General features: G+C 40.2%; 1 protein-coding gene across 2 annotated transcripts; it reads right to left on the reverse strand.

Moving 5' to 3' along the window:
- Nucleotides 1–72: 72 nt before the first annotated feature.
- si:ch211-204d2.4 (uncharacterized protein LOC100003662 homolog) lies at nt 73–12,996 on the reverse strand. 2 transcript variants are annotated; one of them, XM_017687424.2, is made up of 12 exons: nt 12,974–12,996; nt 9,445–9,594; nt 9,267–9,323; nt 7,971–8,019; nt 7,248–7,345; nt 5,623–5,754; nt 5,409–5,525; nt 5,259–5,327; nt 5,106–5,176; nt 3,886–3,949; nt 3,259–3,336; nt 73–1,639 (listed from the first exon to the last, which is right to left on the reverse strand). In XM_017687424.2, exons 2-12 carry the CDS (start codon nt 9,583–9,585, stop codon nt 1,355–1,357), a joined length of 1,161 nt encoding a protein of 386 aa, XP_017542913.1. In that variant the 5' UTR covers nt 9,586–9,594; nt 12,974–12,996; the 3' UTR covers nt 73–1,354. The 2 variants fall into 2 exon arrangements, with proteins under 2 accessions (XP_017542913.1, XP_017542912.1); XM_017687423.2 differs by lacking the exon at nt 12,974–12,996 and adding an exon at nt 11,233–11,815.
- Between the last annotated feature and the right edge of the window lie 1,336 nt (nt 12,997–14,332).

Below are 14,332 nucleotides of genomic sequence, written 5' to 3' on the forward strand. Positions count from 1 at the left end.
GTTGCTACCACCAGCTGGACCGGAGTAAGCGTTGACTCCTTAACTGGAACAAAGCCTCGCCACGTCGATAGCTTCGCCAAGTCATATTTTATTTAAAACATTTAGCCGCAGCAACAATTATGCACATTTAAAAGTACAGTAAACCATAAACACACTTCCCTGCTGAAAAAAACACAATGACAACCATCAGGGTTCAAACCTGGTTTTGCTTTCCAATGGGAATTGGCTTAATGGGTACCATGATAGACCTTTAGGTCTGGTCTCAATCCTAGAACACCTCTTTTAGGTAACTATTAGGATCATCTATACTGTCATATCAACCGATCAGGCAAACACAAAACACATTGGTGACTACTGGACACCACCAGGAACTCTTAATGGTTTCAATGAGTTTTTTTCAGCAGGGTTCAACAGTTTGTACTATCCATATAATACTTTCAAGTATACGCCATAAGGGTTAGAAGGGAATTCCACCCTATTTTCAACATTTCTATTAAACGATTAATATGTAAACAAAGCCGCTCCGAGTGGTTTGGTGCGGAATGTCATTCTGGAAAAACGTACCAAATAGGAATTGTTCACAGTGGTGGTTGTAAGAGCCAGATGTCCAGGGTTTGGCTTAATGCCAAAAGCTAACTCACAGAAAGCAGTTACATAAAACAGTTATGCCATGCCTGAGACACTGTTGAACAGTAGTCTTGAGATAAGACTTTGCAGGCAGATGCTGGGCATTGTAAGGCAAAATAGTGCCTACAAATATGTTTAGATTTATCAATACTTTACTATTATCAGCATTACATACATAAACTCAGAAGACACCTGTAGGTTCAGTACCATTTCTCTACAATGTACCATTTCATATCTAACATCTAACTACTCTGAACGACGTTGTTTACACCTCAACTTTTCACTGACTTCTGAAAAATGGGTGGCATTCCCCTTTAAGTCATGGAGAAAAGTCAAATGCGTGGTCAGTCGTATGCAAAACTGCAATTTCACACATATATAAAATAAAACCTTGCAGCAGGCCCCAGTCGTAGTTACTGGGCTTTTATTATTTTTTCTACCATATAACACAAATGGGTCCGACTTCCAGCACCTTTCATAAAATCATTCACCTGTACAGCCTCATCAATGAGAGTATTCAGTTAATCTGAACAACGGCTGGACCCAGTTGCTCAAAGCTATGCAGCCTTCGTCACATTTCTCCTTCACACTTTTTTTCTTATTTCTAGAAGCGGTTGCAGGCTGTACACAATCTCTAGCCCTTCATTTGAAAATAAAGCACAATTAAATGGTTAAAATTAGGTAGCAGAACAAATACGCTGGAGAGCAGCAACAGCAGAGGAAACTTTTAGACATCAGTGGTACGAATATGTAGGTCCAGGGGATAGTCTGTGTCCTTGGCTGGCTGTGGCTGGGAGTGGTGCCTCTGGCGTACTTGTGACTGCAGGCTCTCGCCTGTGTGTGAGAGAGAGGGCAGGGAGGAAAACGCACTCTCTCTCTGGCCTTCGTCCATCAACTGCGTCTCGTGCTTCGGGACCGGGGTCCAGGGTTGCCATGACTGTGCGGTGGAGCAGGATTTTACAAGAGGGGGTTTTCCCTGTCCTGAGACAGCAGGCCCACTGAAACGGTAACTCTGCAGGACAAAAATGAAGAGAGAAAGTGTCCTGAATTTGGTGCGATCAGTGCTGTACATCTCACAATAATTCATTTATAATTTCATACATTATTTACTATTAGTCAAAGAACAAAAAAGTGCTTGCTTGTAAATGTTCTAAAGTATCAAAAGTAAAAGTACTTTTGAGTCACTATAAATCTTGTAAAATTTGAATGAACAACTTCTTTTAGAGCTACACCATGTAAGTTTGGGGTATTTGGAGATCTCTATGGTGGAATTGTGTAATTACATGCAACGTGTGGAAGAATGCTTTAACATGGGCTGTGGGTTGGTCCCCCTCCATGAGCAAATGAATATTATGATTGCGAGTGTCTTGAAAAAGTATTCACAGACAACTCAGGACACACAAGTTCTCCTTACTAGAACTGTTTATTAAAAATAATATTTTAACTGAACATACTTAAATATCAAAAGTAAAAGTATGTTCACCAGCAAGTACTTTTGTACTTTTACTCAAGTTAAACAAGAAATATAGATGATATATAGACAAAAGTATTGTACTTCATCCTCCCTTGAATATTCTTGTAATTATAATTATAGAAACCAGATACCACTTTTTTAAAGATACCGATATTGAAACATTAAGCCAATACCGGTTTGATGTTTCTTCATTTAAAAAAGCTTTCAAATGAGCTACTTCTGACTGAAGCATGTTTCTCAAAAGGTGAGCATCTAATAGCACTTTATCAATCTCAAACACTTTACAGGAAAATATGCACGGCTAACATCACCACATCACACAGTGTGAGTGAGTGCCATTTCATCTGGTACACGGCTTGCTAATCACATAAAGTCATGACTGTGGCCTCGTTGACCGAGTCAAGCAGCCTTTCTTCTGACTAGGCACAGAAGTGTGGAAATTGCGCAGGAGTCCATGTTAGCCTAAGGCAAACCCTCAAAGAGTGGCCACTGTCTCAAAAACAAAGTAGCCTCAGATGCAGGACTACACCGCAGGATGAGATCGAGGATCTTCTACGTTTTCATTTTCCTATGCAGCTAACCGAGCTAACATTAGCGTGGCTTGCACTGCTTGTACATCATTATCTGGGATTATCTGGAGCGTTATTTCTTTCTTTTTCTTTCTTTCCCTTATTAGTCCCACAATGGGGAAATTTCACCTCCGCATTTAACTCATCTGTGAAGTGATACACCACACACACACTAGTGGGCAGTGAATACACTTGCCCAGAGCGGTGGGCAGCCTTATCCACAGCACCCGGGAAGCAGTTGGGGGTTAGGTGTCTTGCTTAAGGACACTGCGGTTATGTATTGTCGGATCTGGGGATCGAACTGACGACCTTCCAGTCACAAGGCCAGTTCCCTGACCTCAAGGCCATTCGGTATAGCAGTTATGACAAAACTCCAAAAATACCTGAGGAAAAATTTAAATCCATATACCAAACGAACACCACCAACTACACCACCGCTACACCACCAACCACTAGTTGTAATATAATTCAAAATTCGAGATCAAGATCTCGAATCAAAGATCAAGGCAGTTTAAAACCTTCAGTAGAGTGCATCACTGTGCACTTTACACCCCTATTTGCACATTTATATACATGTGCACACTTTACCTTTGATGGTCCTCTAAAGTCTTGAATTTTTGATGCAATATCTTTAATCCAGCCGTTCATTTCTTCAGGTGTATCTGCCTGTTTATGGGGAAAAATATCAATCAAAAAGTGGACATGGCTCTCTGAAGTTACAGTTCAACTATTTCCCAAAGAAACAAACAATCTGCTGCAGCTCTGTGTTCATCACAAAACCCCCAGAAAACATACATCCATTTTTTTTACTCCACACAAAAATGCTCATTAAATTTACAGTGAATGAAACCTGGTAACAGACTAGATGCCATTATGCAAATTAATCACATCTAAAGGCTCCTGCAAGGTTTCGTTCATTTCCAACATCGGTATGTTGTGTGAAGAATTTCTTTAATGATAAAATATCTCAATGATTTTAAGATTTCATTTATAGAGCAACACGCATTTACAAAATGCTTCACAGCCCCTACGAGTTGCTGAATGGTGTAAAAGCAGGTGCTGTTTACATCTTGCTTGATCAATGGAGCATTTAAAAAGCGATCATTCAAAAACAACTACACTTAAAATACACACAGGTGCTGATCACTCGTGCCCAAACACACACCAGATTAATCCAAATCCTCATTTAAAATGAAAAATTACAATTAAATGTACCTGAATGTAGAACGTTCTTGTATTCGTGATGATCTCAAAAAGGTTGTCACGTGAGAGCAGGTCCCTAAAAATGCAACAGTTGTGTAAGAAAACAGTAAATGAGCCAGGAAAAAAATACTCTTTAAACAAATCCTTACTGAATCATTTCACTCTACTACAGCACAACCCCAGTGCACTACATTGTATTAAATAGGAAGCACTGTAGAAATTAAATCAGCTACTGTACATAATATATTTAGAATTTAAAGGTACACTACAGTTGTGTGCAAAGGTTCAAATGATATTTTGTTGATTTTGTTAAACTGAAAATAAATGAACACATCCTCTACAGATGACACATTTCAGTGCACACATTTGAACATTTACTGATTTTTTGATGAATTTAACATATTGGAAGAAACATAAAATGTGGCATGCTTAAATTTTATGGCACATTTATTTTATTACATATGTTCTCAGAATAGAAACTCAGAATATAATATAAACCGCACACTGTAATGGAAAGAAAATGTCACATTTAAGTTTGTTCCCGATTGAGGATGTGTGTTTACTTATTTTCACTTAATAAGTGAAGAAAAAAAACATTTTGCATACAACTGTATGTTAAGTCTGTACATCTATCTAAACAAGCTAAACATGGATAGAACACCTGGCACAAAACAGAACGATAAATGTCTTTTCTAATACTGTTTTTTTATTTATACAACCAGATTTAGTCCATTAATTACAAACTTATAAACTTCTTGTAAGTTTAGCCACATCACTCTCAAGTAAATAAGTAAACAAACAAACAAAACCTCCAACTCTAGGTTTAAGGCCTAGTGACCAGTTGCTTAAAACATTTCACATTAAATTTTTAATGGACGAATTCAAAGCTATAAATACACATTTAAATTTTGCAACTGTCAAAATGTAAGTGCTGAAATGTAAATGCAGGGACTACATTTATAGATTTCTTTCACTTTCATCTTTTATATTTCCCTGAAGATTTTATACAGCTCATTTAAGTAATGGAAGGCCAAAATTCACTCAGGATGTTAGTGCAAGTGGTTGCTGTTATTCAGTTGTTTATCGTAGGGATCATTACCCACATTATTAACTATTATGAATTCCTTGGTAACCACTATCAAACTAGAGGAGATTTTAGAGGGTCAAAGCACCTACACAGAGGGTCCCAGACATGACAATGTATGTCGTGGTCTGTCTACATCTTGTCTTACCCTGATTTTACAAGGCACTCATGAACTTTATTTATGTCCCTCAGACGAATACTGCGTAATGGCTCCTTATCCTGCAATCAGAAAATGACACGGTCAGTGTCCATTTCAGCCCTGGCAGTTTTACAGGCAGGAAAAATTACTACTGCATCTCACCGTTTCATTTTTATAGTAGCTCACGGCCTGGTCATCTAAAATGAAAAATCTTCTCTTCCAGCTTTTTCTCTGAAAGGATCAGTGAAAGTCATGAACAAAAGCAGTGGCTCTCAGTGCAGGATCATAAACATCAGATATCACACGCCATACCACATTGCCTTGTTTGACGCAGTAGCCCGATCTCACGGTGTTGGGACGTAAACTCTGGCACCTTCTCAGAGTTACATGCGAGCTTGGGTCATTAGTAAAGACATCATCTGCTTCATTCTAGAAAACAAATACACACATGGTTTGCATTGTCCCTCAGACACACAGTGCACAATGCCCTCTGAAACCTAATAAAACACAAAAACGATAAGAGAACCTGTTGGACCGGTGTGTGCACAACCACGCCTCCCACGATCTCGGTTTTGTAGGCCTGTCGAGAGGTTGACTGAGTTTGGCTTGTTATGGTGGCAGCATCTGTGCTCTGAGTAACGGGTGATATTTTGGGAACCTGAACATGGAAAAATCACCTATTAATGCGAATCAGAGGCTAATCAATGCTAATTATGGCTGTCACTACTGACTAGTGCTCTGCAAATGTCAGGGAAGATCTCATTTAGTTAATTTCCAGTTGAAATGACCACAAAGTACCAGTTAATTTCTTAGCATCAGGTAAAAAAAAAAAAAAAGTCCCAACGACTAAATATAATATCAGTTTTTTCAGTATTTAGTGTGTCCACCCTTTGCCTTATTATAGCTTTTCAGAACACTTAATTGTAGATTATCAACAAAGTTCAGTCTCAGACGTTTGAAGTCTGGCCTTTTTTCAGATCTGAAGCAAGAGTGGAGCTTAATTTTCTCCCCTCTCTTCAATATGAAAGCATTAAGTGCTGTTTATCTCATGGGGACAGGTTTTGTGGTCTACCAAGTCCTGCATGGTTGACTTTCCACCTCCTTCGGCACATAGATTATCTTACATCTAATTTCCTCAGAAATGTCTCCTGAAATATGAATAACTTGTACTTAATGGATGTTTTAACTGGAAATCAAATAAATGAAGTCTCTTTTGCACAGAACTGTATGTGATCGAGTAACCAAGTGATCTTTAAAATTGAGTATTCAGTGTTTTACACTGTACAGTAGCAAAACATACACAGCTCTCTGAAGGCTCCAAAACATTTCACCAGAGAAAGAGAATCAGGGAATCCTTTACAAACTTTATCTGTCTGTCTGTCTGTGGCAAAAACTGCATAGAAATGATTTCTTACTGTAAGAGAGCCCAGTAAGACAGTTTAACTGCACTGTCATCAAGCATCAATACATACTGCTGGAGAATCTAAACTTTAATAACATTTTAATTGAGTAATCATGCTTAAATCAAGGAACCATGACAGCCTAAGAGAAAACCATGCCAATAATTTCAACATTAAACCAGAAAAAAGCATTAGAGGCGCATGCAAAGATTCCCTGAGAGAACAGTGTGGTGCTTAGAGCACCAACTTTCAGGTCTTGTGCACAAGAACAATGGTCACAAAATAAACCAGCACATTGGCACATCAGCATTCTCCAAAGCTATGGCTGAAATTTCAGCTACTGCTGCTTTCAACAAACCTCTCTGATGATGAGCTCCCGAACAATAAACTCCTAAACTAATAACAGTCCATCTGTCTTCACGTCCAAAGAAAGATTTCATCATCCCTCCCCCCTCACTGTCTGCAGGTCCATGACAACTACTATAGGGCATCACACAAAGAGCATCTGTTTGACTATTAACCCTTAAAATCCCAGGCTTATTACATACTAAGGCTCATCACTCAGTAACTACAGGGACTTCAATGCACACTAGTTAAGCTAGTTAGTTAAGTTAAGTTATAGAATTGTGTAATAAAACTTTGGGCCTGCCGGTGGGCCCATGGCCTGTTAAGGGGTCTAATGGAGGAACCCTGTTGCATCAGTACCTATCGAAAAAAACAGCAAAAAGTATTGTAAGTATTGTTAACGTACTGTGATTTTGGTGGCCTTATTGAGGGCGATGACCCACTCTTTTAAGTCCACGGCATCATTGGCTTGGAGGAAGTACCGTCGTGACAAAGCATTTATCACTGCATATAAAGCCATTGTGTGTCATTACGTCATAACGGTTTAACCTCAAACATATCCCCATTAAGTGGTTGGATGAGAAATGCTTCATTCCAAAGAAACTTACTGAGTCAGAATTGTTCACAGTGGTGGCAATAGGAATCAGATGTTTAATACTAAAAGCTAATCTAATCTTCACATTTTGTCAATCCATTCACGGCAGAAAGGTACATGCAGGGCGTTAAACGGCAAATAAGTCCTCGAAGAAAACTTTATCAAATTTACTACTCTTCTTTCAGTATCAACATTACATATACTTATAAAAAACTCAGAAGATATGTGCAGCTTCACTGGTGGTTTTGTACAGTAACTAATACGGCTATATTTGTGTTGTGGATATTGTGAACCCTGGTTCCTATCAGTGCCACTGTAAAGAAAACTCTGTTCTACAATGAATCATTTCACATCAAAACACTAAATTATGCAGAAAAGTGGAATACACCTTTAAGGTGTATTATTTAGTCACTATTATGAAATTAATATGTAAATTATTCAGGTTTAGAGTGAGTGACTAAAATGTGGACACACACACACACAGTCTCTTCAGATTTAAAGGTTTAAGGACAACCCAGCACAAATAAGACTCACCAAAGCAGAATTCAGTCTTGGGTTTTTGCTTCACCGAAACTTCGTTGACCTGTAAACAAAGAAAGAGTGAAAAAGAAAGAGGATGAAGAAAAAAGAAAGAAAGAAAGAAAGAAAGAAAGAAAGAGGATGAAGAAAGAAAGAGGATGAAGAAAGAAAGAAAGAAAGAAAGAAAGAGGATGAAGAAAGAAAGAAAGAGGATGAAGAAAGAAAGAAAGAAAGAAAGAAAGAGGATGAAGAAAGAAAGAAAGAGGATAAAGAAAGAAAGAGAGGAGAAAGAAAGAAAGAAAGAAAGAAAGGATGAAGAAAGAAAGAGGATGAAGAAAGAAAGAAAGAGGATGAAGAAAGAAAGAAAGAGGATAAAGAAAGAAAGAAAGAGGATAAAGAAAGAAAGAAAGAAAGAAAGAAAGAAAGAAAGAAATTATTACACTGTATCCAGTACTGAGTGTTATCAGATGAGTTTTGACCTCAGCAAAGTTCTCAATCCATTTAGGAGTAAGACTGAAAGACTCCAAGTGAATACTCAGCAAATAAATGATCTGAACATGATTTAGTTAAAAATATGCAGTTTCTCGAGAATCACATGTTGGGAGATGCAACTGTTGACCCAAATGATCTCAAATTTCAACAAAAAACCAACCGAGTTTAATTTTTAATGTTTTTTCTTCCAGGTTGAAGAATGGCACTAGAAATGCTAGAATGTTAGAATATGCTCGAACACAGTTAAACAAGAGTGTGCAGCGTGCATTTTCAAGAAAACTCAATAAAAATGCACCACCTGGAAAGCAGATTGCTTCAGACATGCTACAGCGTGTTTAGCAAGAGCTGGACTACCGACTTGACGTGTGTCGTATCACAGGCGGTGTGCATATTGAACATTTGTGAAGCTGTGAAATCGGCTATAAAATCTACATCCCTCTGAATTTCTTGTTCGGATTTGGAGAAATAAATCTTGTATTGTTCAACATGACGCCCATTTCATTCCGTTTGCCTCTGACACGTAGTGACGCAGATATTCACATCTCAAATGAGGGCAATTTTTTGGGACACCCTGTATTTCTAAGGTGGTGGCTGTTTCAGATTGTTATCATGTAAGCAGTTTTTTGGAGACTTCTGCAGGTTTGCATCCAAAATGTCTTGTCATACACTCCTGACCTCATAAACTCATGAATGAACATAGCGTTATACCACTGGCCTTTAGAGTAGCCTTAGTGCAGTATGGTGGGAATTCTTCTTCAAAGAAACTATTAAAAACATAATTTTGCTAACTGACCGTAATAATTATTTTAAAAGCTTTACCTTTGAAATATAACTCAGCCGCAAACTTCCAACAAAGCCCGCTCCTTCTGGCAGATTCTATTCTCAAGAAGAATGCAAAGTTATGCAAAACAATATGTTATATTAACGTCATATGTCAACGTGTCACGTATTAGTGCTCCAATAAACTCTTTCTGCTCTAATATGCTGTTAGAATTACCTGTGGATTGTCCATGTACCACAAGAGAGAGTTGCGCAAGGTGTCCAAGATGAAGTAGCGCCTGTAAAACTTTGAACTGTTCTCATTTTCCTCGATATCCAAGAATCCACAGATGCGGTTCTGTCTGTCCAGATAAGGCATGTCCTAGAACTACCAAGAGCAGAGAGAGGTTATGAACCACAACCGCTCAACAGCCTACACCACTTACCTGCAGTACACAACACTAATTAAAGGGTAATTCCACCAAAATGTATGAATCACTACATGTTTAAAATGTAAACAAAGTCATTTAGAGTGGTTTGGTGTGCAATGCTCCGTTCTAGAGAAACTTACTGAGTCGGAGTTGTTCACACTGGAGGTGACGCGACATGAAAGAAAGTTATTACAAGAGGTGGTTATGAATACACTGCCTGACACCTGAGACTTTGTTTTGCGATGGTTCCGAGATAAGTTTTTGGCCATTCATGGCAGAGATGTACGTGCAGAGCATTCAGAGGACAAACAGAACCCAATGCAAACCTATTTTTTCAGATTTACCACTATTTTACCAGTTGGCTCACTGGTGGCTTTGGTTAGCACATTAAATGGCTATTTTTCTGCAGACTTCGTGATTCCTGGTTCCTATCAGAACCGCTGTGAGGAAAGTCTTTACTGTAAGCTTCTCTACAAAGAACCATTTCACATCAAACCGCTCAGAATGACTTTGTTTCCATCTGAATGACGAATTAAGCAGACATTTTATAACAATCTGTAGAATTGAACCCTTTAATGGCTTAAAAAGTCGACTTTGAACTGCTCCTCGCTTCAGTAGAATTCCCCCCAGCACTACTAATAAAGATGGTTCTTCAAGGGTTCTTTAGTAAACACGGCGGTTTAAGCAACCATGAACTATAGAGAACGTGTTGTATATGTACAACCTTTTGAAAATTTGATGTCAAGCTTGTAACAACAGAACAACCCTTTTTGGTACTGTCTAGAACCATTTTCTAAAAGGTTCTATATAGGGCCACATACAACTCATTCTCCATTGACCTGAAGAACCATTATACCATGCAAATGGTTCTTTGAGTGTTTATGTTTCTATACAAAACCATTGTCTTTCCTACAGAACCCTTGAAGAACCACCTTTAAGAGTGTAGAACCATACACAACACATTCTTCATCAATCTGAAGAAACATTTCACCATGTAAAGAACATTTAAGCATGCAAATGGTTCTTTGGGTGTGCATGGTTCTATATAGAACCATTGTCTTTACTAAAGAACCCTTGAAAAAACACCTTTTTTAAAAAAAACAATGCAGAACCACATCAATCTGAAAAACCATTTAACCATGTAAAGAACATTTAAGCTTGCTAATGGTTCTTTGGGCGTGCATGGTTCTACAGTGTCTTTACTAAAGAACCCTTGAAGAACCACCGTTTTTAAGAGCGTGAGTTAGGTGGGCAGTGAAAACCCCGCTCCAGTGACCAGAGCGTGGCTGTGGACGGGCTCGTGCAGGCTCATCTCCATGAAGCAGGTCTTCTCGTCGCTCCGCAGTTCGCGCCACAGAGCAGGGAGCGCTGAAGGGTGTGAACTCGCATCAGCAGCCTCTCCGCTCACTTACCGCAAACGAGGAGGTGGATAAGGTTTACGTCAGAAGCAAGGATGGTGAATATGAGGGGAAAAGGGCTTTCAGGAGGGGAGGAAGTTTCCCCTGAACCACTAGCAGCCCACAAACACATCTGCCACACCTAGCGTGCGCCCGCGCGCGTTATCGGTGCCAAAAACAGCGCCAAGTCCCACTCACCGACGATGTCCTGGCTTCTGGGGGTCTTAGGTCCTACTTCTGCTCCTCACAACGCGTGGAAGGCGCTCACCATGGCGAAGAGGACTGAAGGAAGCGTTTTGACGCAGGGAGGAGAGTTTAGCGCATGATGGCTCTGACATGGATGGCTTTTTCCGGGTCTCTCTCTCTCTCTCTCTGCAGTTGAGTTAAAACCAAACCACGCATCCGGTTGGGTGCGCTTTTCATGCAGAAAGAGGAACGTAAGTAGGAGCATGTGCGAAGAAGGCACGACTGACCAGCGCCCGGACACAAATAGCACAACTTCGTGAAGACTTTTTTTTTCTTCCATACGAGGCTAAAGCTGGCTTCCTGTCCGAATTTCCCAGTTCCACCTTAAATAGTGCAGCAGTTAAGATTTAGGCGCGAGGAAGTGGTCGCTGCACTATTTAAGGTGGAACGGGGGGGAACTTAGAAGAAGTGGCAGAGGTCAGCTTCGTCTTTTTCGTTCAGTCTAAAGCTGAACTGTAACGTTTTGGTTCACACGCTCGCTTTTAAGCGCACTTCTCCCCCCTTTCAGTGTTAAAGGAGAGCGCCGCCGCTCGCCGGCAGCCCCGCGGAGCCCAGGCGCGGGAATGTAAACAGAGGCTTGGCGTGAGAGTGCTCTTTGTACAGAGCGGCAGTAGGAACACCGCGTCTACCACACAGATACAGACATTTTGTTTACTACACAAAACCACCAGTGAACCCGAAAGCCTTCTGAGTTTTTATATGTCAAGCTGCTGCTGCTGCTGATGATGATAAAATAGGGGAAAATCTGGAAAAAAAAAGTTTTCTTCGGGGACTATGTTGCCTCGCAACGTCCTGTATGTATCACTCCGCGGTGAACGTGCTAAAAAAAAGGTTTAGAGCCCAAACCGTTTGAAAACCGTCGTCTCGACCCCAGACCGTGTTCAGAACCAGTTCACGCGAGTCAGTAACTTTAGAAATGGACTTTGGTTCCCGTCAGCACAGCTCATCTCATTTCACACAAGCCACTCTGAAAGACTGTTTACATGCAGAAACTCTGAAAATGCGACGGAGTTCCCCTTTAACGTGCGTTTATAACTGTTTTACACCCACCCCCCCTTTCTCCCCCCCCCTTTCTGTTTTACCAGTTCTGTAAGTAACATTTCCATATAGTTCAGTAATATCAGGAATTTGGCTTATATTGGACTAGAGGCCGAACACTAAGACGCAAACCTGTTAGCATTTTCAACTTGAGGAAAGTGTTAGCTTCTCTAGCACCAAGTTCATCAGTGCAGCGCGCCTGAAAACAACAGCATGGCCCCGAAGGTGCCCTTAAAGCTCCACACGGCCTCAGAGCAAGTCCAGAGCACTCAGTTACAGAGGGAAACGCTGAGCCGCGTTGGTCGAAGAGAAACTCGCATTTGGAGGCCGCACACCAGAGTTTGCTGCAGTGTGTGAAGAGCTAGTTAGCTTAGCTGGGTTAGGTTAAATAACCCAGTTATTTAACCCTCAGATAACCCAGTTATTTAACCCTCAGATAACCCAGTTATTTAACCCTCAGATAACCCAGTTATTTAACCCTTTGTTTATTCGACTTCCTCTCAAAAAGGCCAAGTACAAATTATTCTACATAGGCCTGTATATCAGGTTTCTTAGCCTTTATCCTGTCCACACTTTGCCATCACAGCTTCCATGCTTTTCAGGTAACTTGCTTTCAGGCTTTCAAAGAAAAATCTGCAGGGATATTTTTCCACACCTCCAAAGTTCAGTCTTGGAAGTTGATTGCATTTTCACCTTCTCATCATCCAAGTAATTCGAAACACCGTTCGTGGTGTTGAGGTCTGGACTCTTTGTTCTGAGACCACCAGCAGCTTCTGTATTTACTCTTTTTTTGTCCGTTTCATTTCCTCAGTGAGGCATCTTGACAGCTACACATCCTTTCAAAATCACAGCTCAGAGTTGCCGTCTCACAGCGGAAGGAATTAACAGAAACACCTGTGGATTTGAGAGTGGAATATAATGTATACACTGTGTGCACAATTATTATTGTCATTTTTAGGCATATTTTCTAACTCCAAGCTGGATAAACTTGAACGCTTAATGGATTTAAGCATAGCAGGTGATGTGTATCTGTGTAATGAGGGAGGGTGTGGCCTAAGGAGGTCCACACCCTATATCAAGGTGTGCATAAGTATAAGGCAGCTTTGTTCTTTAGGCAAAATGGGCCAAAAAAAGAGATTTAACTGACTCTGAAAAGTTAAAAATTACCAAAAGTCTCTCAGAGGGATGCAGAACTCTGCATGCAGAAATTCTGCTGATGCAGAAATTGCTAAGATATTGGGGCGTGATCACAGAACCATTAAACGTTTTGTTGCAAATAGTCAACAGGGTCGCAAGAAACGTGCTGAGAAAAAAAGACGCAAATTAACTGCCAAAGATTTGAGAAGAATCAAGCGTGAAGCTACCAGGAACCCATTATCTTCCAGTTCTGTCATATTCCAAAACTGGAGTATCAAGAAGTACAAGATGTTCAGCGCTCAGAGACATGGCCAAGGTAAGGAAGGCTGAAACCTGACCACCACTGAACAAGACACATAAGCTGAAGTGTCTAGACTGGTCCAAGAAGAATCTGAAGACAGATCTTTCAAAGGTTTTATGGACTGATGAAATGAGAGTGACCCTTGACGGACCAGATGGATGGGCATCCAAGTACTCCTCTGCATGGTTCGCCAGTAAAGACATTAAAGATGAAAAACTTATGACGTGGCCCCCTTCCTCACCTGACCTGAAGCCAATTGAGAACTTGTGGGCAATTCTTAAATGGGAGATTTACAGTGAAGGAAAACAGTACCCCTCTCTGAACAGGGTCTGGGAGGCTGTGGTTGCTGCTGCACAAAAAGTTGATCGTCTGTCATGAAAGTTTTGAGTTGTTTGTTTATAATTCTCACATGAACAGATGAAAATAAAGTGAGATGGGAAAATGTTTTCTTTTTCATTTAGCTGAGTAATAATACTGCACAATAATCATTGCCCAATAATTGTGCACATATAGATATTCACTTAAGAAAGCCAAAACCTCACTTTTACTTTCTTAAACATTCATGTTTGAGGTTTA

Source organism: Pygocentrus nattereri, chromosome 28 (genome assembly GCF_015220715.1).
Source record: "Pygocentrus nattereri isolate fPygNat1 chromosome 28, fPygNat1.pri, whole genome shotgun sequence".
In the NCBI taxonomy this organism is placed as follows: Eukaryota; Metazoa; Chordata; class Actinopteri; order Characiformes; family Serrasalmidae; genus Pygocentrus; species Pygocentrus nattereri.

Excerpts from the sequence above, each read along its gene's own strand:
- si:ch211-204d2.4 (XM_017687424.2), bottom strand. The coding sequence starts at position 9,585 with ATGCCTTATCTGGACAGACAGAACCGCATCTGTGGATTCTTGGATATC. Across the intron at positions 9,324-9,444 it reads GGTACATGGACAATCCACAG|AATCTGCCAGAAGGAGCGGG; the intron begins GTAATTCTAACA and ends TCTTGAGAATAG. Across the intron at positions 5,328-5,408 it reads GCGTCAAACAAGGCAATGTG|AGAAAAAGCTGGAAGAGAAG; the intron begins GTATGGCGTGTG and ends TGATCCTTTCAG.